We start from the raw sequence: 27,119 nt of genomic DNA on the forward strand, positions 1-27,119 counted from the left end.
CCTGGAAGGAGGTCTGCACCTTGCCTGACAGCCCAGAGAGCAAGAGACATGACGCCCTTCTCGTGGACACCGCGGAGGCCATGAACCGCGCGGCCGTGTCCCCTGCATCCGAAGTTGCCTGCAGGGTTGCCCTGGTAGCCGCTGTGCCCTCCTCCACCAGCGCTTTGTACTCCTTCCTGTCACGCTCCTGGAGGGAGTCCTCGAACTTGGGCAGGGAGCCCCACAGATTGAACTCATACCGGCCCAGGAGAGCCTGGTGGTTCGCCTCCTGCAACTGGAAGCTCAAGGACGAATGAATTTTTCTTCCAAATGAGTCCAGCCTCCGCAAATCTTTATTTTTCGGGGTAGGGGCTGGTTGGCCCTGCCGTTCCCTGTGGTTGACCGACTCGACCACCAGGGAGTTAGGAGCAGGGTGGGTGTGTAAGTATTCATGCCCCTTGGCGGGCACAAAATACTTGCGTTCCGCTCTCTTAGAGATGGGGGTCAATGAGGCTGGAGTTTGCCACAGGGCATTTGAAATTTTCGCCACCCCTTGGTGGAGAGGCAAGGCCACCCTGCCCGGTGCTGAGAAGGACAGTACATTAAACAGGGAGTCCGCCGGCGCCTCCATCTCCTCTGCTTGGAGGTGGAGGCTTGATGGCACCCTTTTTAAGAGTTCTTTTTCAGAGTATAACCACACTTCGAGGAGTTAGATGATCTACAATAGACTAACATTTCATATTAAATTAAAGCACATTAGTCCTAGCCATTCAAATGATCTAATTATTAACCTTCACAACCGGGTGAAGAATTGGATTCAGGTCAGATTCCAAACCATCAACTACACTGGACATCTAGTGGAGTGCCTTATTAAACCTCTGATGTTGAAACACAGTTCAGAGCCTTATGAACAAAATCAATATATTCACTTTAATAACCAGACTACTTTGTTGGCCAACTGTTAAAAGAAAAATGTAAAACAGAACTTCAGTGTCCATTGAACAGAGACTGTACTACGAACTGTGGGCACATTTAGACCGAGGTTATATTTCCTAAAGGAAGTCAATGAAAAGCTAAAACATTTCTCTGCTCAGATTCTGTTTAGGGCTGATCTGCGATCATTAGCATATGATACTCTAATAATATTACCCACTGAGTGTGACCTCATTGGTTACCTGTGCTGGTAATTCGTAGTAACAAAACCAGGAAGTGAAAGGGTATCTCACTGGAAATACTATAATAGTGAGAGAAGTGGACAAGCAAAAGATTGGTAGGGAAAAAATTATATTTCAAGCTTACACTGTGAGGAACAAAAGACTACAAATATAACTGGGTCAATGTTCTTTTAATATTTATTAAGAATAAAAAATAGCAAAATAATTGTGGCTGTATATTCACACTCAAGTGTTCACATTTGCCCTCCCCAAACACAAGTGTTTATTTTGTACTAAGAGATAAATATTTCCCTGTATGTTGCTCCACTTTTTTTTTTTTTTTTATTCTGGGAGCTTCAGAGCCTACTTGCCACTGACCGAAGGCTTGGTTTTCTAGTGTTAGACAAAGTTTGAGAGCAGCATGGGAATAGGTGCTTTCTTAACTGGTTTTGGAAGCCTCCACACATGGCGGCGGACAAACAGTTAATTCTTATAACCTTTTAAAAGTGTCCCTTTGAGTCTAAGAGAATCTGATGAAATCATCTTAACTGAACATTAAAAATGTTAAAACTCCTCCACTGAATTAAGACAAATTTTTTGAAAAGTATACCAGACAATGGTTTAACTCAGAGCTGGAAAAAAAATGTATCATCATCTCAATACTCCTAATTTGTTCTTATATTTGTTATATATTTTATTTTTTTTTGGGGGGGGGGGGGGGGTGGTTCATCAGCATTTAATTCTCAATTATCAGGAATGCCACATATCTTGCAGATTGCTGAAATTTTTTCCTTATGTCATTCATTATAGGGTTGTGTCCTGCAGTTGGGCTTTGACTAACAGAGGTACATTGTGCTAATTTAAGTGCTAAACTAAAAGTGGAACATCCCCAAAATCAAAAGTTGTGGAGTTTGTTTTGCCTTATGTAAGTGAAAAAGGGCTTCTCACTTTTACCATTTATGTTGGAATGCTATCAGATATTCCTGAAACATTAACTCTGAAAGTGTCTATTTTAAGGAGCTACAGAGGTCTGCTCTCCAACCTATGCAACTGGAGGTTCCTTGATTCTCACCATTCTTACTCTGAATAGCAGCATAAGATACTGATGGAATTTTAGCCAAATTTTCTAACAGCAGCTTAAAATTATGACACTTTACATTACCTCTTAGCTTTGATAGTTTCTGTTTCTACATATTTATTTGATTCACGATTGTCAGTCTATAGGTTCTAGAATAGTATGCTTTTATTAAAGTTGGATTATTTGGTACCGTGTTATGTTCCAAAGAAAATGCAAGATACCATTATTTTCCAGGGACCAACTGACAAAATATTAGTTAAATCAAAAAGGTTCCACATTCACAAATGTTTGTTAAAAATGCATTAAGTTTATTTTTGCATTCCTCTAAATCAGCATATAGCTCCACCAATCTAGAGAATAAGATTGTTCTAAACCAGTGACAATATCTTAAGTGATTATTACTAAAAAATTTGATTTGCCAATGACATGGCATGCTTTTGCCTCCACTTTATAAACAGTCACGTTTGTCTACTGTCCCATTGGCTTCTGAAGAAAAAACGCACGTAATATTCTTTTGAAAAATCTTAAACTAAGACTACAATCAAATGCATGTTAGGGAGACACAATGAAAACATTTTTGTGTAAGGGTGACAGCTTCAGGCATTCCACTGTGCAGGTCAGAACTTCCAAGAAAGCAGCAAACTTTACAGTTCTTTAAACAGGGTTTGTATCTGCTCTTTGGCATTATGAGTAAGACTTCTTAAAAATAAAGATAGTTCTTTTCTGATAGCTTACATACGGTAGCCGACCCAAAGTCTAGAATTGTCAATTTTTCCTTGGCAATTTTACATAATTTGTAACAATACTACAATGAAACTAAGCTTTTTGTGACACAGAATGAAATAGCCTATGAGATAGTGATGAAAAGTTCAATAGCAACCAGCATCAAACAGTATTTATACAAAATTAAACTGTTATCTGTACAATATTTGTTCAGTCGTTAAAAAGTTCAGTACTAATATGACCATAACAGTTCTTATGATCTTACTAGTCAACAGGATGAGCTAGATGACTCTGGAATTGCACCTCCCATTACAATACTGTTTTTGTCACTTAGAGTTTTAACTACAGTTGTGGCTGGTGACTGAAGTACTTTACGTGAAAGCCTCATTCGGCCATCAGTTGGATCACGTCCGAAGTATTTCACCTAAGAAGAAATGAGATTGCTTTCAGACTGTAACACAGTTACATTAAGTTTCAGTGTAAGAATTAACCATATCAAACTGAAATAAGTTTTCATAGTTTATTAAATCTATTTTGCACAATCAATTCCTACTCCCACTGAAGTCAATGGCTAAAACCCCATTTATTCCAAGGGAGCAGGATTAGGCTTTTAACCAGGGCACAAAGCTATCAAGTATGATGGACTGAAGTTTTTCATAGCAGATGTAGCCATATTCCTCCTATGCAAACACAAAACAAGGATGATATGCAAACTATTACACCTTCAGATAATAAACCAAAATCTACAATGATTTTTTTTCAACACTTTCAAGGTTTAAATAAATACCTGAATTTCTTGGCCAACATCTAATCCCAAGGCACTAGGATGTTTAATCTAGAACACAATATTTACATAATTAAACAAAATGTTCTTAAATTCAGAAAGTTATAGAAAGAGTTAGTTAGCTTTACTAAGAGTAATGGGTACATAAAAGCTTTTTGTAAAGCCTTCTGTTTTACTTAGAATATAGCATTGTGACTTAACAGGAATTAAATGGAGTCAAGTTTCCAAACTAGAATGGAGGATTTAAACTGATCAGGATATCCTGGCAGAATCATGTTTGTTTTACAATATGCTATGGTGAAAAAAAAAGTTAAATGCCAAACATTCAGTATCTCTGAGGGCAATACACTTCTCTCAGTAACAGGTGATCTCAATGGAGCTGTACTTCAGTATACAAGGTAAGAACTTGGTCCTAAATACTGAACTACCCAGTCTAAGAAGGGTATTCAGTACATACATAAAATTATTTGTTTATTGAAACATCTCTTCCACCGGGGCTGTCTCTTGTTGATGCAGCACCAGTATGCAGCATGATAGGACATTGTTGGGACCACTAATCCCTGTTGGAGCATGCAGTCAGCTCATAGAAAGTTCAGAAAAATAAGGAAACTGTTTTTCATGGTAGCCAATACAGGAGATAAGATTTTCAGCAGTATATCACACATAGGACCTGGGACTGATCTTTACCTGCCAGCTACTAACCCAAGGTACCCAAGATATATTGGTTAGGAAGAGAATAACTTTGCATCTATGCCCCAAGGTACACCACATGCAATTAAATGAAATAAAATCGTAATGTACAGTTTATCATATTATACTGATTTTTAATATTGTTAATTTTATATTATATAATCCTTTAAAATTCTATTTACTACGTCTGTTTTTGTTAAACACGCTTTTCCCTCATACACAAAACCTACAGGTCAAGACCAGCATGAAGGACAGGGAAGGAGCTTTACTATCCAAGGGCAATGCCAGCCTCCGCCACCCATACATACCCATGCATAGGTAAAAGTCAGATTGCTGGGATTCTTACCAGGATGATGACCCTGGACCTTGGCTGTGCCTCTTTCTTTCTGATGAGCTTCCGGCTAGTAAGTGTCTGAAATTTGAAGCCCTTACCCTCTTCATCTCCACATACATTTCCTTATATCTGATTGCTATTAGGAAGGGCAATATAATCTCCCTTTAACGCTACAGACCGGCGCTGCAATGAAGATAGATTGCTACACTATCCCCTCTCCCAGCTCACTTGAACAACTTAATTAAAAACAACAGGAGGAAATCTTGATTGGACACCCAGAAGTACTTTGCCTCCTTGTTTTCCTATTAATTTGAACAACTTTTATTACCTTTCTTTGATCAAGTTGTGAATTATGAAGTAGCACTGGAGACATATTCGGATACAGTTTTACCATCACTCCAATATCTCTGCATCATAAAAGAGTTTGGTTATTTCAAAATAACATGTCTAGACAGCTGTACATTTATTCTGGCTCATGGTTCCAATGGAAATATAAATTGAATTTCCTTAGTAAGATTTTACTGGTCCTTTTATTTTCTTGTTTACCTACCAAAGGAGGTGCACACATTTATTTAAACTGTCTGTCCTGAAATGCAAGCTTCATTTTCAATAACAAATGACTAGTACGTATTTTTCTAGGTTTATCTTTTAAATGGATATATACCATTGTAGTAAACGAAAGGGCACTCTGATGTAGTGGGAGTTTGCAAGTGTTAGAGGCCTTAAAAATACATAAGACAGATACAGCAAAGTGTACAGAAAAGCTCTGTTGAGAAAAGGAGAAGAGGATAATTTTTTCAATAGAAAAATACTAGGAGAGGAGCTGACGGCAATCTCACCAGCAGCACAGTGATTTTCTACATAAGTCTTGGAGGGTAGTACATCTGTCCTGCAGTGGTTTTACAACTTTTTTTTTTTTTTTTGAACTTTGTCAGAAAGGAAATATATATTATCAAACAGTATCTAGTTTTATAAGGGTTCCCACTTATAAAAGGGTCTGCTCCTCTACATTCTTAATACCGCCTAACAATCTTCTGCAATGAGTCTACATAGATGAACCGGCACTAAGTTACTCTACATTCACGTCTGCCTGGCTCGCCTGCTCCTTGGGAAGAGAGTCCCCTTCTGGTGGTATCACCAGAAGATGTATACAAGGTAGGACTTGAAATCTCCTTTCCTAAAGAATTAGTAGACAGTCCAAACTCTTCCCAAACAATAATCCTTCCATGACCCCTGAGTTCTCAAGGCCAATGCCTCACCGAACCTTTCAGTTTCATGTAGCTGTAAGGCCTGGTCTACACTACGAGTTTAGGTCGAATTTAGCAGCATTAAATCTAATTAAGCCTGGACACGTCCACACGACAGAGCCCTTTTTTTCGACTTAAAGGGCCCTTTAAACCGGTTTCTTTACTCCACCTCCGACGAGGGGATTAGCGCTGAAATCGGCCTTTCCGGGTCGGATTTGGGGTAGTGTGGACGGAATTCAACCGTATTGGCCTCCGGGAGCTATCCCAGAGTGCTTCATTGTGACCGCTTTGGACAGCAATCTCAACTCAGATGCACTGACCAGGTAGACAGGAAAAGCCCCGCGAACTTTTGAATTTAATTTCCTGTTTGCCCAGCATGGAGAGCACAGGTGACCACGCAGAGCTCATCAGCACAGGTAACCATGATGGAGTCCCAGGATCGCAAAAGAGCTCCAGCATGGACCGAACAGGAGGTACGGGATCTGCTCGCCATATGGGGAGACGAATCAGTGGTAGGTGAACTCCGTAGCAGTAAACGAAATGGCAAAATATTAGAAAAAGTCTCAAAGGCCATGAAGGACAGAGGCCATAACAGGGACGCACAGCAGTGCCGCGTGAAAATTAAGGAGCTAAGGCAAGCCTACCACAAAGCCAGAGAGGCAAACGGAAGGTCCGGGGCAGAGCCGCAGACATGCCGCTTCTATGCGGAGCTGCATGCTATGCTAGGGGGTGCAGCCACCACTACCCCAACCGTGTGCTTTGACTCCATCAATGGAGAATCACGCAACAGGGAAGCGGGTTCGGGGTACGACGAAGATGATGATGAAAACAATGAAGATAGCTCACAGCAAGGAAGCGGAGAAACCGGTTTCCCTAACAGCCAGGATATGTTTATCACCCTGGACCTGGAACCAGTAATCCCCGAACTCACCCAAGGCGTGCTCCCAGACCCTGAGGGTGCACAAGGGACCTCTGGTGAGTGTACCTTTGTAAATATTACACATGATTTAAAAGCAAGCGTGTTTAATTATTAATTTGCCCTGGCAATCGCGGTCAGTACAGCTACTGGAAAAGTCTGTTAACGTGTATGGGGATGGAGCGGAAATCCTCCAGGGACATCTCCAGAAAGCTCTCCTTGATGTACACCCAAAGACTTTGCAAAAGGTTTCTGGGGAGGGCTGCCTTATCCCATCCGCCATGGTAGGACACTTTACCATGCCAGGCCAGTAGCACGTAGTCTGGAATCATTGCATAACAAAGCATGGCAGCGTATGGTCCCGGTTTTTGCTGGCATGCAGACAACATCCATTCCTTATCTCTCTTTGTTATCCTCAGGAGAGTGATATCATTCACGGTCACCTGGTTGAAATGGGGTGATTTTATTAAGGAGACATTCAGAGGTGCCCGTTCCTGCTCGGCTGAACAAAAATATTCCCCGCTGTTAGCCACGCGGTGGGGGGGAGGGGTGAAGTGATCATCCCAGAGAATTGGGTGTGTGGGGGGGAGGGGGGTTAGTTGGGTTTGTGCTGCATGTTAACCCGGAAACCGCAGCCCCTCCTTTTACATTGCAAACCCATTTTAAATGGCCAACCCAACGGGTGCTTGGTATGGGAAATGAGGGCGCTGCTGTTTGAAACCATTCCCACACGTTAGGAAGGTTAAAAAAGCCAAAAGACTGTGGCTTACCATGGCTGCCTGCAAGCCGAATTCTGTTGCCTGGCACTGCGTGAGTGATCTCTCACACCAAACCGGCAGGCCCGCAATATAAGAGGAAAAATGCGACCTTGTAACGAAAGCACACGTGCTGTGTAATGTGAACAGCAAAATTTAACGTGAAAGAGTGTACCCATTGTTCTCTAAAATGTGTCTTTTTTTAACCACCTCACCCTTCTCCTCCACCAGCTGCAAATGTTTCTCCTTTGCAGAGGCTAGTGAAGATTAGAAGGAGAAAACGGCGGACTCGGGATGATATGTTCTTGGAGCTCCAGATGTCCTCCCACGCTGACACAGCACAGCAGAATGCGCGGAGGCAGTCAATGTCAGAGTGCAAAAAAGCACAAGATGAACGAGAGGAGAGGTGGCGGGCTGAATCGCGGGCTGAAGAGAGCAAGTGGCGGGCTGAAGAGGATAGGTGGCGTCAGCTTGCTGACAGAAGGCAAGAGTCGATGCTCCGGCTGCTGGAGCATCAAACTGATATGCTCCAGCGTATGGTTGAGCTGCAGGAAAGGCAGCAGGAGCAGAGACTGCCACTACAGCCCCTGTGTAACCAACAGCCCTCCTCGCCAAGTTCTATAGCCTCCTCACCCAGACGCCCAAGAACGCGGCGGGGGGGCCTCCGGCCCCAGATGATTGCCCAAGCATCAGAAGGCTGGCCTTCAATAACAGTTAAAGTTTTAAACTGCAGTGTGTCCTTGTCCTTCCCTCCTCCCCCACCCCTCCTGGGCTACCTTGGCAGTTATCCCCCTAGTTGTGTGATGAATTAATAAAGAATGCATGAATGTGAAGTAACAATGACTTTATTGCCTCTGCAAGCGGTGCTCGAAGGGGGGAGGGGAGGGTAGTTAGCTCACAGGGAAGTAGAGTGAACCGGGGAGAGAGGTTCATCAAGGAGAAACAAACAGAAGTTTCACACCGTAGCCTGGCCAGTCACAAAACTGGTTTTCAAAGCTTCTCTGACGCGCACCGCGCCCTGCTGTACTCTTCTAACCGCCCTGGTGTCTGGCTGCACGTAATCAGCGGCCAGGCGATTTGCCTCAACCTCCCACCCCGCCATAAATGTCTCCCCCTTACTCTCTCAGATATTGTGGAGCGCACAGCAAGCAGCAATAACAATGGGGATATTGGTTTCGCTGAGGTCTATCCGAGTCAGTAAACTGCGCCAGCGTGCTTTTAAACGTCCAAATGCACATTCTACTACCATTCTGCACTTGCTCAGCCTATAGTTTAACAGGTCCTGACTACTGTCCAGGCTGCCTGTGTACAGCTTCATGAGCCATGGCATTAAGGGGTAGGTTGGGTCCCCAAGGATAACGATAGGCATTTCAACATCCCCAACGGTTATTTTCTGGTCCGGGAAGAAAGTCCCTTCCTCCAGCTTTTGAAACAGACCAGAGTTCCTGAAGACGCGAGCATCATGTAACTTTCCCGGCCATCCCACGTTGATGTTAGTGAAACGTCCCTTGTGATCCACCAGGGTTTGCAGCAGCATTGAAAAGTACCCTTTTCGGTTTATGTACTCGGTGGCTTGGTGCTCCGGTGACAAGATAAGGATATGGGTTCCGTCTATCGCCCCACCACAGTTAGGGAATCCCATTGCAGAGTCACTACCCTTGATATCAGCAGGTCTTTGATTGCGTTGGCTACTTGGATCACAGCAGCCCCCACAGTAGATTTGCCCACTCCAAATTGATTCCCGACTGACCGGTAGCTGTCTGGAGTTGCAAGCTTCCACAGGGCTATTGCCACTCGCTTCTCAACTGTGAGGGCTGCTCTCATCCTGGTATTCTGGCGCTTCAGGGCAGGGGAAAGCAAGTCACAAAGTTCCATGAAAGTGCCCTTACGCATGCGAAAGTTTCGCGGCCACTGGGAATCGTCCCACACCTGCAACGAACCAGCTGAGCGGTGAACAGCAGAGGCTAACAGAGGGAGTTTGCCTGGGAGCTGTCCAAGAGGAGGTACGCTAAGTGCTGCATTAGGGGGGCTGTGTTGGTGAGTATCTGAGTGTCTGTTGCTGGGACAGTTTGTCAGTTTGACCGTGTGCTTGATTGCTTGCTTGCTTGTTTGTTTGAAAAGTGTGAATTGGGAGTGCTTTGTTCCAGGTGGGCCTTGAGTGGGCCTGACTGGTATATAAGGGCAGTCAGCAGCGAACCAGCTGAGCGGCGAACAGCAGAGGCTAACAGAGGGAGTTCGCCTGGGGAGAGCTCACTGAGGCTTTCATCTGCAGGTTTCTCTGAGTAGTTCCTGCAACAGCTGAGGAAGCTCTTAAGAGGAAGGTGATATGGAAGGTGAGCGATCAGCTGTTGTAACCTGCACAGGTTGTGCCATGTTTGTCTTTCTTCCACAGGACAGAAGCGACTTTGTACAAAGTGCAAGCTGGTCTCCATATTGGAAGAGAAGGTTCGAGGTCTGGAGAAACGAGTATCGACTCTGCGTTGCATAAGGGAAAATAAAGAGTTCCTGGACAGACGTCAGGAGATGCTTCTACGGCCACAATGTTCTGAAGATTCAGAGCAGCCGCAGCAGGGACAGAAGGATGGTGAAGAAGTTTGGCAGCATGTGACCTCCAGAAGGAGAAAGAGGAGCGTCCACGTACCAGCAATGTAGAAACAGGTGAGCAATCGTTTCCATGTTCTCTCTACAGGTACTAATGCGGAGAGTGGACTAGATGACCCATCTGAGGGAAGGGAGCAGAAGGAGACTCCACCGATTGGAAGGCAAAAGATGCACTGTCCTAGGGATGGGGGTTCCACGACCACCATTCCCAAGAGGAGGAGGAGGGTGGTGGTGGTCGGGGACTCCCTCCTCAGGGGTACTGAGTCATCTATCTGCCGCCCCGACCGGGAAAACCGAGAGGTCTGCTGCTTGCCAGGAGCTAGGATACACGATGTGACGGAGAGACTGTCGAGACTCATCAAGCCCTCGGATCGTTACCCCTTCCTGCTTCTCCACGTGGGCACCAATGATACTGCCAAGAATGACCTTGAGCGGATCACTGCAGACTATGTGGCTCTGGGAAGAAGGATAAAGGAGTTTGAGGCGCAAGTGGTGTTCTCGTCCATCCTCCCTGTGCAAGGAAAAGGCCGGGGTAGAGACCGTCAAATCGTGGAAGTCAATGAATGGCTACGCAGGTGGTGTCTGAGAGAAGGCTTTGGATTCTTCGACCATGGGATGGTGTTCCAAGGAGGAGGAGTGCTAGGCAGAGACGGGCTCCACCTAACGAAGAGAGGGAAGAGCATCTTTGCCAGCAGGCTGGCTAACCTAGTGAGGAGGGCTTTAAACTAGGTTCACCGGGGGAAGGAGACCAAAGCCCTGAGTTAAGTGGGGAAATGGGATCCTGGGAGGAAGCACAAGCAGGAAAGAGCAAGAGGGGAGGACTCCTGTCTCATACTGAGAAAGAGGGATGATCGATGAGTTATCTTAAGTGCCTATACACAAATGCAAGAAGCCTGGGAAACAAGCAGGGAGAACTGGAAGTCCTGGCACAGTCAGGGAACTATGATGCGATTGGAATAACAGAGACTTGGTGGGATAACTCACATGACTGGAGTACTGTCATGGATGGATATAAACTGTTCAGGAAGGACAGGCAGGGCAGAAAAGGTGGGGGAGTTGCGTTGTATGTAAGAGAGGAGTATGACTGCTCAGAGCTCCGGTATGAAACTGCAGAAAAACCTGAGAGTCTCTGGATAAAGTTGAGAAGTGTGAGCAACAAGGGTGATGTCGTGGTCGGAGTCTGCTATAGACCACCAGACCAGGGGGATGAGGTGGACGAGGCTTTCTTCTGGCAACTAGCAGAAGTTGCTAGATCGCAGGCCCTGGTTCTCATGGGAGACTTTAATCACCCTGATATCTGCTGGGAGAGCAATACAGCAGTGCACAGACAATCCAGGAAGTTTTTGGAAAGTGTAGGGGACAATTTCCTGGTGCAAATGCTGGAGGAACCAACTAGGGGCAGAGCTTTTCTTGACCTGCTGCTCACAAACAGGGAAGAATTAGTAGGGGAAGCAAAAGTGGATGGGAACCTGGGAGGCAGTGACCATGAGATGATCGAGTTCAGGATCCTGACACAAGGAAGAAAGGAGAGCAGTAGAATACGGACCCTGGACTTCAGAAAAGCAGACTTTGACTCCCTCAGGGAACAGATGGGCAGGATCCCCTGGGAGAATAACATGAAGGGCAAAGGGGTCCAGGAGAGCTGACTGTATTTTAAAGAATCCTTATTGCGGTTGCAGGAACAAACCATCCCGATGTGTAGAAAGAATAGTAAATATGGCAGGTGACCAGCTTGGCTAAACAGTGAAATCCTTGCTGATCTTAAACGCAAAAAAGAAGCTTACAAGAAGTGGAAGATTGGACAAATGACCAGGGAGGAGTATAAAAATATTGCTCAGGCATGCAGGAGTGAAATCAGGAAGGCCAAATCACACTTGGAGTTGCAGCTAGCAAGAGATGTTAAGAGTAACAAGAAGGGTTTCTTCAGGTATGTTAGCAACAAGAAGAAAGTCAAGGAAAGTGTGGGCCCCTTACTGAATGAGGGAGGCAACCTAGTGACCGAGGATGTGGAAAAAGCTAATGTACTCAATGATTTTTTTGCCTCTGTCTTCACGAACAAGGTCAGCTCCCAGACTACTGCACTGAGCAGCACAGTATGGGGAGAAGGTGACCAGCCCTCTGTGGAGAAAGAAGTGGTTCGGGACTATTTAGAAAAACTGGACGTGCACAAGTCCATGGGGCCGGATGCGCTGCATCCGAGGGTGCTAAAGGAGTTGGCGGATGAGATTGCAGAGCCATTAGCCATTATTTTTGAAAACTCATGGCGATCGGGGGAGGTCCCGGATGACTGGAAAAAGGCTAATGTAGTGCCCATCTTTAAAAAAGGGAAGGAGGAGGATCCGGGGAACTACAGGCCAGTCAGCCTCACCTCAGTCCTTGGAAAAATCATGGAGCAGGTCCTCAAGGAATCAATTATGAAACACTTAGAGGAGAGGAAAGTGATCAGGAACAGTCAGCATGGATTCACCAAGGGCAAGTCATACCTGACTAACCTAATTGCCTTCTATGATGAGATAACTGGCTCTGTGGATGAGGGGAAAGCAGTGGATGTGTTATTTCTTGACTTTAGCAAAGCTTTTGATATGGTCTCCCACAGTATTCTTGCCGCCAAGTTAAAGAAGTATGGGCTGGATGAATGGACTGTAAGGTGGATAGAAATCTGGCTAGATCGTCGGGCTCAACGGATAGTGATCAATGGCTCCATGTCTAGTTGGCAGCCGGTTTCAAGCGGAGTGCCCCAAGGGTCGGTCCTGGGGCCGGTTTTATTTAATATCTTTATTAATGATCTGGAGGATGGTGTGGACTGCACTCTCAGCAAGTTTGCAGATGACTCTAAACTGGGAGACGTGGTAGATACACTAGAGGGTAGGGATCGGATACAGAGGGACCTAGACAAATTGGAGGATTGGGCCAAAAAAAACCTGATGAGGTTCAACAAGGACAAGTGCAGAGTCCTGCACTTAGGATGGAAGAATCCCATGCACTGCTACAGACTAGGGACCGAATGGCTGGGTATCAGTTCTGCAGAAAAGGACCTAGGGGTCACAGTGGACGAGAAGCTGGATATGAGTCAACAGTGTGCTCTTGTTGCCAAGAAGGCTAACGGCATTTTGGGCTGTATAAGTAGGGACATTGCCAGCAGATCGAGGAACGTGATCGTTCCCCTTTATTCGACATTAGTGAGGCCTCATCTGGAATACTGTGTCCAGTTTTGGGCCCCACACTACAAGAAGGATGTGGAAAAATTGGAAAGAATTGCCCAGCGGAGGGCAACAAAAATGATTAGGGGTCTGGAGCACATGACTTATGAGGAGAGGCTGAGGGAACTGGGATTATTTAGTCTCCAGAAGAGAAGACTGAGGGGGGATTTGATAGCTGCTTTCAACTACCTGAGGGGGGGTTCCAAAGAGGATGGAGCTCGGCTGTTCTCAGTGGTGGCAGATGACTGAACAAGGAGCAATGTTCTCAAGTTGCAGTGAGGGAGGTCTAGGTTGGATATTAGGAAAAACTTTTTCACTAGGAGGGTGGTGAAGCACTGGAATGCGTTACCTAGGGAGGTGGTGGAGTCTCCTCCTTTGGAGGTTTTTAAGGCCCGGCTTGACAAAGCCCTGGCTGGGATGATTTAGTTGGGAATTGGTCCTGCTTTGAGCAGGGGGTTGGACTAGATGACCTCCTGAGGTCCCTTCCAACCCTGATATTCTATGTTTCTATGATTCTATGAACACGATGCGGTCCCACCAGTCTGTGCTTGTTTCCCGGGCCCAGAATCGGCGTTCCACGGCATGAACCTGCCCCAGTAACACCATGATTTGCACATTGCTGGGGCCCGTACTTTGTGAGAGGTCTATGTCCATGTCAATTTCTTCATTACTCTCATCGCCGCGCTGCAACCGCCTCCTCGCCTGGTTTCGCTTTGGCATGTTCTGGCTCTGCATATACTCCAGGACAATGCGCATGGTGTTCATAGTGCTCATAATTGCCGCGGTGATCTGAGCGGGCTCCATGATCCCAGTGCTATGGTGTCTGGGCTGAAAAAAGGCACGAAACTATTGTCTGACGGAGGGAGGGAGGGCGAGTGACGACATGGCTTACAGGGAATTAAAATCAACAAAGGTGGCTGTGCATCAGGGAGAAACACAAACAACTGTCACACAGAATGGCCCCCCCCAAAGACTGAACTCAAAACCCTGGGTTTAGCAGGCCGTTGATTTCACAGAGGGAGGGGGAAGCAAATGAATACAGAACAAATCTGGTCCAACTATCTGTTACATCTTAGGCTGGCAGCAGATGGTGCAGCATGACTGATAGCCATCGGCATCTTCTGGGTGCTTGGCAGAAGATGCTGCATTACGATTGCTAGCCATCATCGTCAAGACGGTGCAATAGGACTACTGGCAGGACTGAGTCTCCAAGAGACAAAACATGTCTGCCCAGGCGCCGGACCGAACTCACTGAGGAGTACGACGACGATGGATACCAGTCGTAATACAGCATCTGCTGCCAAAAGGCAAGGAGCTGCTGCTGTATAGCAATGCAGTCCCACGTCTGCCAGCACCCAGATAGCCGATGACGGCTACCAGTCATACTGCACAGTCTACTGCCAAAAGGCAATTAGCTGCTGCTGTGCAGCAATGCAGTACCACGTCTGCCGGCACCCAGATGACATATGGTGACGGTGAGCTGAGCTGAGCGGGCTCCATGCTTGCCGTGGTATGTCGTCTGCACAGGTAACCCAGGAAAAAAGGCGCGAAACGATTGTCTGCCGTTGCTCTCACAGGGGAGGTGGGGGGGGGGCTTTACGACATGTACCCAGAATCCCCCGCAACACTGTTTTTGCCTCATCAGGCATTGGGATCTCAACCCAGAATTCCAATGGGCGGCGGAGACTGCGGGAACTGTGGGATAGCTACCCACAGTGCAACGTTCCGGAAGTAGACGCTAGCCTCGGTACTGTGGACGCGGTCCGCCGACTTAATGCACTTAGAGCATTTTATGTAGGGACACACACAATCGACTGTATAAAAACGATTTCTATAAAACCGGCTTCTATAAATTCGACTTAATTTCGTAGTGTAGACATACCCTAAGATAACCCTAGAACCTGGATTTCTGGTTTCTAAAGGGATATATATATATGTAATGAGTTAACATAAGTCTCTCTAATTATATTGTAAGTGACCATTTAAAAAAATATTCCAGGTATCAATTAGACTTCCTGATATAATAAAATGTATGTACATATGTATGAGTTCATCTCTACTTCAGAAGACAAGTATATCTTACCTAATTTCAGTTATTATGGCTGTATAAACTGCTCCAAATTCCAACTGATGCTCCTGCTGCAGGAAAAAAAAAAAAGGTATAAGACACAGGTTCATTAAATAAAGAAATACAAAGCAAATAATGGAAGTCTGTCCTTACATCATCTTTGCAGATTTCGTTAATAAACTCTCGTGCTTCATGCATAGCATTAGGCGTTGGGGCAAACACAGAAAATGTCTCTTCATCCAACTGACTCACTGTTACCCCTTAAAAATAAAAATGCACATGGGATTAAACACTGATGAGAAACATGAAATTAGAATTTCCTCTACAGCTAACCCAATAAAAAGGAAATTCATACCACTGCAGACCCATATTAAGACTTATGGGAGCATGTGACCTTGTGTGGGGGCATGGTGTTTTATAGCGAATTTTACCTGAAGGCTTCACTTACACCAAAACTGTAAATCATGTCAATGTACTGTCATCAGAATATTAACACCCTAATCAGGGCTTACACTCATTTGTTTATATTGTGGCTAGACAACATTGTATAGAACTGCTCTGTTGAAGCAACAGATTTCCAGGCAGGCTGTAGTCACAGTAACTGGGTGGCTCAAAGTGTTATGCTGTGGTCATAGAACCCAAGCTGTACCCAGGGACTGAGCCCTAGATGTATGCTATCCTGCAACACAATCTAAATTCTGTCCTGTTTCAGCAACACCTAATATGTCAACACCATCCATAGTAGCATTCTGCCCTTACAGATGCTACAGAACATTTTAGGAACACAGCACATGACCACTGAAGGACACAGTAACAAATTCTCTTTGCTACAGCAAAATCGGGCTTAGGTCAGGTCTAGCAAACAGGAGCTGCTTACATGTAAAACACTGAGGCCTCGTCTACACTAGAGTTAGGTAGATGTAAGGCAGCTTATGTCAACCTAATTGTGTCAGTGTCTACGCTACAGCCTTGCTCCAGGCGATGTTAGCGCCCTACTACACTGACATAACTCCACCTCCACAAGAAACATAGGGCTTATGTCAGTGTAGGGAGTAGAGCTGAGAGCCCAGGCAGCAGCCAGTCTCCCTGCACCTAGCTCCACGCAGAGTTGGGAGCCCGGGCTCTCAGCCCCCAACAGTGCCTCCATTTAAGTTGGTGGAAGTGCTCCTGACAAGCACACCACTGATATAAGGAGGGTAGTGTGGACATGAAAAACTGCAGTAATTACTGCAGTGGTTGTAAGCTGAACTGAACATAGGTTGACTTAATTTTGTAGTCAATACATGCCCTGAACCTACTAAATACACCCCACCCCAAACCTGCTAAATTTTATCTTCCCGTCAACCTTGTTCCAAAGATTTCTTCTGTGACGCTGCCTTCAATTATCCCCCAGTGAGCCTGGGAGTCCATTGGCATGTATGCTGCTGGACTGCTGACAATCCCCATAGCAAAAAGACACCCTCGTGTACCTCTGTAGACACAACATACAAATCTCAGCACTGAAATAAGGCACACTTGATCCTTCAAAGTACACATGCACCTCTCCTCTCACAGTCCGAGTTCTGCCACGTTGCTCCAACTCATCCCTCCACCATTCAATTCAGTTACACATAACAGTGAAGGCAGTTGGAATGTGCACAGACAAATGCTGAAATTCAAATCTTGGAAGCATAACACTATAGAACATTCTCTTAGAACTTCATCGTGTCTACTTATAATGACAAAACACCCCACATCCCACTCCATTTACTGAACCATTCCCAGAGACTATTGCCAGCTTCAGGGACAGAGTTAAGGTTGCCTGGTGGGGGAGAAGCTTACCTTCACTATATTTCCTGGTTTTCTGAGGTTTACCTTTAGCCACTCCCAGATATCAGAAGGGCACAAGACATCACTGGGCAATGTTAACTCTGCATTAACAAAGTCTTTAGGCATTTAATAATCTAGTGTGCAACTACTGTCAATAAAATGAAATCCCACAGAGTAAGGGTTTCCCATACACTGAAGAGAGCCAATATCACATCTATACAATTTCAATAAAAAAAAATAAATAATAAAAAAAAATAACACATTCTCTTACCAGTTTCAGCTTGAAGTTTTTTTAAGTTATAGCCACCTGGGCCAACAAACCTCACTCTTTTTGATAGGGGTACCTGAACAGTTTCTGAAAAATAGCATGTAAGTCACAGTCTGAAATGCAGAGTTTATAAATTCTTGTGGTATTTCTAAAATCAAGTGATACTCATTTATATTTTAATTTTAGTGGCCTGGTTTGTAAAGATTTGCTAAATATGCTAATGAAATATGTTTCTCTCTCAATGACTGAATGAAGTTTAACTACAAAGAAAATCAGAACCTGGGTCAGTATAAGTTTTTGATCAGGAATTCTAAGATATAAAACACACAAAAGGTCAAAGCCAGCACTCATATACATGTACATCTCACTCACTAAATCTGTGTAAGTTAACAAACAGATAGAACTGGGAGTTTAAAGTTCCCACCCTCAAAACAACTTTTGAAATCCTTAAATTTAACCAAGTTTCACAAATCTTGGGGGGAGAGAAGGAAACACTGAGCCAACAAAAACAAAACCACCTACATATAACTGAGGACCATTATAACAAAATATTTTAAACAGAAGCTTATTTCAAATATCTCAACTTAAAAGTTAGCAATACACAATTATGTACAGTAAATCCCCACTTAATGTTGTTTCGATGTTACGTCCCTGCTCCATTACAGAACATGGTCGTTTAAAGTTGTGCAATGCTCCCCTATAACGTCGTCTGGTCGCCTGCTTTGTCCACAGCTGGCAGCCCCCCTATCAGCTCCCTTATGCCGCCCCCCGCCCCCAACGCCTCCCACCCGCCAGTGGACCCAGCGGACCAGCGCCTTCTCCCTGCTGCCCCCGCCTCCTGCCCGCGGCAATCAACTGTCTTGAGGCATTCAGGAGGCTGGAGGGAGGAGCGAGGACATGGCAGGCAGCCTCCCCCGTCCCTCCCCTGCCTCCTGCCCGCGGCAATCAGCTGGTTTGCGGCGTTCAGGAGTCTGGGGGGAGGGGGAAGGCTGCGTGCTGCATCCTCGCTCCTCCCCCCAGCCTCCTGAACGCCGCAAACCAGCTGATTGCCGCGGGCAGGAAACTGGGGGGAGAGGGGAGGAGCGAGGACGCGGCGCAGAGTATGGGGTGGTGGGAGAGAAGAGGTGGAGTGGATGGGCCGAGGGTTGAGCCCCCCGCCCCCGGCAAAGTCGATGCCTGTGCTTGCAAGAACAGCAAGAGGAGCAGCCGGACAATCCACCCTCTTCCACTCTCTGACTCCACCACCTCAACCAAGCTTCATACTCAGCAATGATAATTGTAGTATTGTTTCTTTAAAATTGTTTAAATCTTATACCTGTATTAAATTGCTTGTTTTAAAATGTATATAAATGCCTTTTGTCTGAAAAAAAAAATTTCCCTGGAACCTAAGCCTCCCATTTATAGTAATTCTTATGGGAAAATTGGATTCACTTAACATTGTTTCACTTAAAGTGGCATTTTTCAGGAACATAACTACAACGTTAAGTGAGGAGTTATTGTAAATGCAATATTACCTACAACTGGTCCATTTTCTTTTCTGTTTGGTCTGGGTTTCGCAATTGTTTTGTTCATAATTTGCAAGATTTCTCTCTTTGCAACTGTGGAAAAAAAGACAGTACTATGTTTAAAGTGAATATAAACTTACATTATGTTTGCTTTTAAATTTGAGAGGTAGGATACAAGGAGGCTGTCTAACCTAATGTGAGCATCTAGCATGACAAATGTAGTATTTGCCATTGATGTGGCATAAATTATAGAGATATTATAGGCTCCATAATGACCTCTTATTCTAGAGGGATTTTTCTGTAGTCTCTCTTCTTTATAAGAGCCCTGCACCTTCAGCACAATTTATTGGTACACAGCTTCAAATCTGAAGTGTCCAAAACAGCACAGTGTGCTAAAAATTATATAAAGATCCTCAGGTCAAAGGAATTAGAAACCTTCAAAGATTATAGAAGCTCTGGTGTACCACAAAAATAATGTTCTTGTTTGATTCTCTTCATGTTATTTGTGTAACACTTCCCCCGCCATTTTTTCTTTATATTATCTATTAATAAAATGTTTCAATGATATTTTTAAAATGTACTTTTTTGTTTAATCCAAGCTACTAGTTAGGAAGGATAAGCTACTCTATTTGGGAGAGGCAGTACCATGCTTTTAACTTTTATGATCTACATAAAGATGCTCTAAAAAAATTCCTTTCACAGAAAGCAATTTAGTTTAATAAAGATGTTCTCTCAGCATTAGTCACACCTTTAGGCCAAAGCAAACATTTCTGTTTAGACAATGTATTTTCCAAAAAACTATCCATCCAAAGCAGAGTAGTGAAGGTTTCCACAAGGAGGTTGGGAGAGTCCTGGCTACATGCTTTAGGAAGAAGGAAGGCTGCGTGGCACAGTTGACAGGCCATGTGTAACAGTTAACATGATTTAGTCACTTCCTGTGAAGTGTTTGGTTAACAGCTTTAAAAGCAGATTCTCAAAACCTTGAGTTAGCAGTTTCAGTCAAAAATGCAAGTATCCTTGTAAAGGGGCATGAACCATCCCTGTCTTATGATGCCCAGAAACATCTCAGGCTCTCCACTGAATGGCATCTTCGTGTTATTTATATTCCCACTGCCAACATCAATACAGTCTTGTGCAGCAAAGTATTTAGAGAGCTTCTTTGCCCTGTCTCATATGGCCAAAGAAGTCCAAACACAGGTGATGGCCCCTAGGATCAGGGCAGCACGGCCTAGCGACCAAAGTTCAATAGAGCCACCCTTGGAATGCAGGGCAGCGTGACCTAGCGGCCGGAGGCCAATGGGGGGGGGCGTGCCCACCAAGGGGTGTGGCAGCCCCAGTAGGGGGGCCCGGGCCCACCCGACTCCACCAGACCCCAACCCAGGGCCCGAACAGTGGTGGAGCAATTTGCCACTGACTCAGCGGGGGGATTCTACCAAAACATGCTGAGGTTTCCTGGGCAGGAGGTACTGCTCCGTCACCCTCCCTGGGTCACTTCCTACCAGTCTCTGCGTTGAGGTCTTGCATGAGACTTCGGCTTCTCTGTGGTCTGTTGTGCCGGTCGCCTCCTGTGGCTCCTCCAGTAGCAGGGGTTCAAGCGGGCCCGGGAGGGCTCTGGTTCCCGGCGCAGACAGGGGCTGTGGCTGTTCCTCCGCTGGAGCTTCCCAGACAGGTCCTTCCCCTGCAGCCTCCAGCCCAGAATGAGCTGGGCTTCCCCCCTTTATACTGCTAGAGCATTTGGAGCATGCCCAGTCCCGCCTGGGAGGCGAGACTTCCACTATCAATAATATAACCCTGTCTGGGCTAGTGCGGAGTAAGCAGACCCCGTCACAGTGTACATAAGTGAGGTGTCCCACTGGATTAGAAAGGCATCCCCTAGAGATCGGGGGCCGAGTCCTGCTCTGGAACAGAACCCAGTACATTTGCGGTTCTGGGACATGGCAAATAAGTTGATGGAAGGGAACCTCCAATGTCTGAATATTCTGTGGACGGTTGTGGGGTTCATTTCCCATTCGTGTTCCCATGAGAAGTTTGTGCTGAGGGTGTCTGTGGTGGTGTTTTGGCATCCAGAAAGGTAAGAGGCTAAGAGGTCTATATTATAGCAGATGCACCAGTTCCATAGCATCATGGCTTCGGTGCAGAGGGAGTGGGATCGGGCCCCCCCTTGTCTGTTGATGTAGAACATACATGCTACGTTGTCTGTCATGACTCAGATGGATTTGTTCCTTATTAGAGGGAGGAAGTGACAGCAGGCATTTCTCACTGCTCTAAGTTCCAGGAGATTTACGTGTAGGTGTGGTTCGGCTGGTGACCACTTGCCTTGTGCTGTGTGGTGTCTAAGTGTGCTCCCCAGCCCAACAGAGATGCGTCTGTTGCGATCAGTACTGAGGTTGGGGGTTGTTGGAAGGGAATACCCATCGTTAGATTTGCCGATGTCGTCCTCCACCTGAGAGAATCCAGGATCTTGGGGGGTGGTTTGACTAGCCTGTGTATGTTGTGTTTGGTGGGTCTGTACATTGAGTTCAGCCAGCTTTGAAGGCACCACATGTGTAGCCTGGCGTGCTTTACCATGTATGTGTTAACAGCCATGTGTCCTAATAGCTGTAGACAAATTCTTGTTTCGACTTGGGGACAGAAGGAGATTGTGTCTACCAGATGTTTTATGGTTAGAACTCTGGTGTTCGGAAGAAACGCTCTGCCTTGTACTGAGTCGAGGCATGCCCCGAAGAATTCCAGGTGTTCCGTCAATATTAGTGTGGACTTTTTTATGTTTATTTGGAGTCCCTGGTTCTGGAAAAGATCAAAGGTGAGCGAGTGAATGTCTCTGTCTCTGCGTATGTGCGTCCTTTGAGAAGGCAGTCGTCGAGGTAGGGGAAGATTATGATCACACATTTGTGTAAGTGTGCTGTGACAACCGCTAGGGTCTTGAACATCCTCGGTGCTGTGGAAAGGCCAAATGGGAGTACACGGTATTGGAAATGTTCGTGTCCGACTGTAAATCAGAGGACTCGTCTGTGGGCTGGATGAATTGTGATGTGGAAACATGCGTCTTGTAGGTCGAAGAATGAAAACCAGTCCCCCTGTTCCAGCGTAGGAATTATCATGCCTAGAGTGATCATCTTGAACTTTTCGGAGTGAACGAATTTGTTGAGTTTTCGGAGGTCTAGAACTGGGCGCCATCCCCCACTTTTCTTCTCTGTCAAAAAATAATGAGAGTAAAACTCCTTTCCCCTGTATTCCATTCGTACGGGTTCCACGGCTCCTAACTGTAGTAGGTGCTCTTCTTCCAGTCTGAGAAGGTGCTTGTGACAGAGGTCCCTGAAGAGGGATGGGGAGGGTATGGGGACAAGAAGTAAAGGGGATGGAATAGCCCGATTTTATTATCTCCAAAACATAACGGTCTTGGGTAATGAGCTCCCAGGCTTGTTGGAAATGCTGTAGATGATGGCCAAATACGGTGGTATGCGCTGGAGTCGTGGGGAGGTCGTTCAGGCCCTCGACCAAACCTTAAAAATTGCGGCTTGTTACCTGAAGGTTGGGACGCTGCGTGTTGTGGCTGCGTCTGTCTCCAGCGTGGCGGTCTGTTTTTCTGTCTGTTCGCCTCAGAAGGTCTGGATTGCAGGCGATTAAATTGGGTGTTGGTATGACTGGTACCTCCTCTTTTTGTGGGGAGGAGTATAAATGCCTAACGTGCATAGTGTGGCACGAGAGTCTTTCATTGTGTGAAGAACTTTTTCCGTTTTCACCAAGAAAAGTTTGTCTGTCTTTCTCGAATGGTAAGTCCTCCACTTTTAATTGCATCTCTTTAGGTATGCCGGATGCTTGGAGCCATGATGCTCTCCACATTGTGATGGCCATCGCAGTCGTACGTGCAGCGGTATCGGCCATGTCCAGGGTAGCTTGTAATGCCGTCCTGGAAACTAACTGACCTTCTGCAAGTATGGTCTTTAGTTCCGCTCTCTTGTCCTCAGGAAGTTCCGAGGCAAATTCAAAGAGCTTATTATAATTATCGTGATCATATTTAGTGAGAAGGGCACTATAGTTCGCAATGCGGAACTGTAGCATGGATGAGGTGTATATCTTCCTGCCCAGTAAATTCTGTCATGTGTGTGTTTCGCCCTGTGGGTTGCGGCGTCCACTACCAATGAGTTAGGTTGTGGGTGGGTGTATAGGAGGTCCATGCCCTTGGCTAGTACATAGTACTTCCTTTCTGCACGTTTGCATGTTGGAGGGGTAGATGCCGGTGTTTGCCATACTGTGTCAGCAGGTTCGAGAATCGCATCGTTTATAGGGAAATTTATCTTAGAGGTGGCTGATGGCTTTATGATTTGCAGTAGTTTGTGCTGGTTTTCCTGGACTTCCTCCAGGGGGATGTCCTGACTGGCTGCTACCCTTTTAAACAATTCTTGGAATTGTTTGAAGTCATCTGCCATCATTGGTGGAGGTGGCATGATGGCTTCATCCGGAGAGGAGGATGAGTTATGTGCAGGTGAGGCGTCTTCATTGCCCATGTTCCCCTTGGGTTCTTGTGTTGTGTCGTCTGGTCCCAGTGATGTAGCAGGAACTGGTGATCCTGGTGGGGACCGTAACTCTCCCCTTTGTGGTGAGGAGGGTGCGGTGTATTGGGCCTTATATGCTGCCCATGGGTTCCACGCAGGCCACTGAAAGGGGAAAGGTATGGGGGGCACATACCATGGAAAGGGTGGTTTCACTTGTTGTGTTTTGGTCTTCAGTGAGCTCCGCACCTCTTTCCCTTGGGATATGGGCGAGAGGTGTGGCGAGAAGACTCCTTCCTCTTGCTCATCTGACTCACTATCCGTAAGGGCTGTTGGAGAGGTTGGCTGCGTTAAAACTGGCGATCCCTCGGTGCCAAGGGTTGTCTGTGGTAGCGATGGTATGGTGATGTCAGTGTGCATGAGGAAGTACTGCGGTACTGATGGTGTCGGCACTGTCGTATTGCTTTGTCGACTGGGAGGCTTGTGGTTCGATTTGGGCAGTGCCAGCCATGGATGTCAGTGCCAAGGTAAATGTCAATAGTAACAACGTGGACAGTACCGGGGGCGGCGGCATGGTCCGTGCTGGCTCAGTTGTCGGTGCCATATGCGTCGGTGCCATGAAGGAGACGTGGTGGTTTAGGTCTCAACTCCTCCTTTTTGTCTTTCGGTTCCGCGGCATGGCTGGTGCCGGGAGAGTCATATGTACTCACTCTCTTAGCCATCAGCACCGGAGGGAGAGACCACCCAGGGGACCGTTTCTTTTTCTGTGGTTCCTGCTGCAAGAGAGATCGAGGCTCTCTTCCTCTTTTCTGAGGAGGATGGAGCCGTGCTCATTGATGATTTAGACCGCGTTGGTGAGCACTTTCCTGAGGAGCTGTGGTCGTCCTTGTCTGATCCTGGGAGAAGCGATTTCTCCATTAGGATCATCTTCAGGTGGAGGTCCTGGTCTCAGCGGGCTCATGTCTTCAAGTTGCTGCAATGAATGCACTTAGAAGGAATGTGCATCTCTCCAAGGCACCTCACACATTGAACCTGGCATAGTCGTTAACATGAGTTTGCGTGGCCTGAGGGGGAACTATGAACTAGAGAGAACTAACAAAGCTAAGAATACATTTTTTTTTTAAACGAACTAACTATGCCTTCAAGTTGCTGCAATGAATGCACAGTACGATTATATACAGTAAGATTATTTAACTACTAATTTATATTTTTTTAAACTCTAGAGGGCTATTGAACTGCGGAGAGCTCCATCTTCAGCTGAGGACGGTTAAGAAGGAACTGAGGGGGGTGGGCTGTGCACGCGTGCTCAACAGGACAGATGCCGCAAGACAGCTAAGCATGCGCACAGCCCAACTGAGCACTGCTATGGAAAAGCCTCCGATCAACGGCGCCGGGACGCACCGTCATCTGAAGTGGAGCACCCACAGGGACAGCACTCAAAGAAGAACTGGGGAGCTGGTGAAATGAGGGTGCTAGTACTGCTGGGGTGGGAGAGCCTGGTGCTCCCACAAGGGAATTGCCTAGGTGCTGCTGAGACAGATGGGGTTACTCCCTTTCCTCTCCTTGTGGCTCTGTCTGACCAATGCTCTACTCCAGGGTAGGGGCAATGCGGCTTCAAGGGGCTGAGAGGCTGGCTGCTTAGTGGCCAAGTGGAGCACAAGTGTTGCTGTGTAACTAGATGAAGGACAGAGGCGGGGGGGGGGGGGCGCACGGGGGGGGGGCAGCAAACTGCCACTCCTTCCTTTTCTCTCCCAATGGGTGCAATCAACTGAGACCTTCTAAAAATAAAACTTTTTTTGTCAGTAGTGTATATGAACTTTCCATACAAGCTTACATACAGTAAGGCCTGGTCTACACTGGGGGAGGGGTGCGAGCTAAGTCGGTCTAAGTTACGCAACTTCAGCTATGAAAATAGCGTAGCTGAAGTCGACGTACTTAGGGCTACTTACCGCGGTGTCTTCACTGTCATAGGTCGACTGCTGCCGCTCCCCCGTCGGCTCCGCCTACGCTTCTCACTCCGGTGGAGTACAGGAGTCGACGGGAGAGCGCTCAGCGGTCGACTTATCGCGTCTTCACTAGACGCGATAAATCGACCCCAGCTGGATCAATCGCTCCGGAGGTAAGTGTAGACATGCCCATACTTTCCATACACATACTTTCCATGTACTGTATGTGTCACCTTCAAAAGATCCATGTGTGTTTGGTCACCTTTTACTATATATTTATTTGTTCAAATTCCAAAAATGATAACCATACATTATGAAATCTACTTGATCCTGATATAAAGCTGTCTGTCCATTAAAAGGATTTTCCATACCTTGTTTTGAACACCACTAATTTTTGGAGTGGGGATCTGTCTTTTTCCAAAAACTAAGCCATCACACACCTGGTTGTTCATAGTAACTGTGTCATCAATAGGTCCTTCCCAAAATAAATAATCTCCTTCAGACTGTAACCTAACAGAATCACTATGGGTTCTACATGTAGCCTAATTTTAGTTACCTTGAATATTCTATTTATTTTCCTCCAAATTATCATCTTAGGGCATTCCCATCATAAAGGTCCCTATTCATCCACATTCTCTTCAGCATTTATTAGTCCAATTTTCCTTAGCTTAAATGGAATAAGGTATTTTGTAACAAATTTCCTTAACATTTACAGAAATAGATGAAGTTTTGTCCTTTCTTCAGATATCTTCCATTGCTCCAAAGTGGTATCTGTTTTCAGATCCTTTGCCCATTGCCCCAATGGTAACCTTCTAGGTCAATCAGGAAGAATTTGTTGCATCATTTAGTGATCAGGACCTCTGAGTTAGCCCTTCCTGTAATTAGCATCTCTATCCTTCTTAATTGTCTCCTGAAACTTGGGTTTACTACATATGATTTGATATAATGCTCTGGGAGTTGATATAATGATTTAGTTGCAAATAAGCTAAAACTGGAGTATCAATATTCCACCTTTCAGAGTGGGTCCACAGAGTTTTCTTATTTACTCTTGGGAACCTATTTTCACACAATTTTTATTTGAAATTCCTTTAGAGTTCCTTTTGGTATCTGGGTGATAGGGTCTGAAATGGGATTGGCTGCCAAAAATTTCATTTTTCCCAATGATATATGGCCAACTCAAGACAAATTCAGTTTTTTTCTGATCCAACAAGTCATTTTTCAGTTTTGAAATAAAGGGAGGAAAGTTCATTTCATATAGCCAATTGAGAGTAGGAGAAATATTGATTCCTAAATCCTTTGTTTAGACCAGCCAAACTCAAATGTAGGCTGCAATTGTTTAATTATAGATCTTCCAGTTAAATATTTAATATTTCAAATTTAGTATTAGTTTAATAGTCTGATATATCATTGAATTTCTGCCACAATATATGATTTATATTGTGATGGATTGGTAACCATTAGTATCCCATTGTCTGCATGCAGTACACTTTTACATTCCGCTTTATTAATTGCAGCCTATGTGAGTGAGTAACAAACATTTTCCCTAGCTCTTGACAGGATTTGGAATTT

The 27,119-nt window shown here is 45.6% G+C and overlaps 1 protein-coding gene across 1 annotated transcript in view; it reads right to left on the reverse strand.

The window, feature by feature from the left end:
• Nucleotides 1–2,505: 2,505 nt before the first annotated feature.
• PNPT1 (polyribonucleotide nucleotidyltransferase 1) overlaps nt 2,506–27,119 on the reverse strand; it is a 48,913-nt gene continuing 24,299 nt past the window's right edge. Inside the window, exons 22-28 of the mRNA XM_065400983.1 lie at nt 19,121–19,204; nt 17,610–17,693; nt 15,683–15,789; nt 15,545–15,600; nt 5,071–5,149; nt 3,722–3,769; nt 2,506–3,358 (exon numbers count right to left, since the gene is read on the reverse strand). Coding sequence (XP_065257055.1) covers nt 3,203–3,358; nt 3,722–3,769; nt 5,071–5,149; nt 15,545–15,600; nt 15,683–15,789; nt 17,610–17,693; nt 19,121–19,204 — 614 coding nt within the window. The 3' untranslated portion in view covers nt 2,506–3,202. The remainder of the gene's footprint in view (nt 3,359–3,721; nt 3,770–5,070; nt 5,150–15,544; nt 15,601–15,682; nt 15,790–17,609; nt 17,694–19,120; nt 19,205–27,119) is intronic.

Source organism: Emys orbicularis, chromosome 3 (assembly GCF_028017835.1).
Source record: "Emys orbicularis isolate rEmyOrb1 chromosome 3, rEmyOrb1.hap1, whole genome shotgun sequence".
Taxonomy (NCBI): Eukaryota; Metazoa; Chordata; order Testudines; family Emydidae; genus Emys; species Emys orbicularis.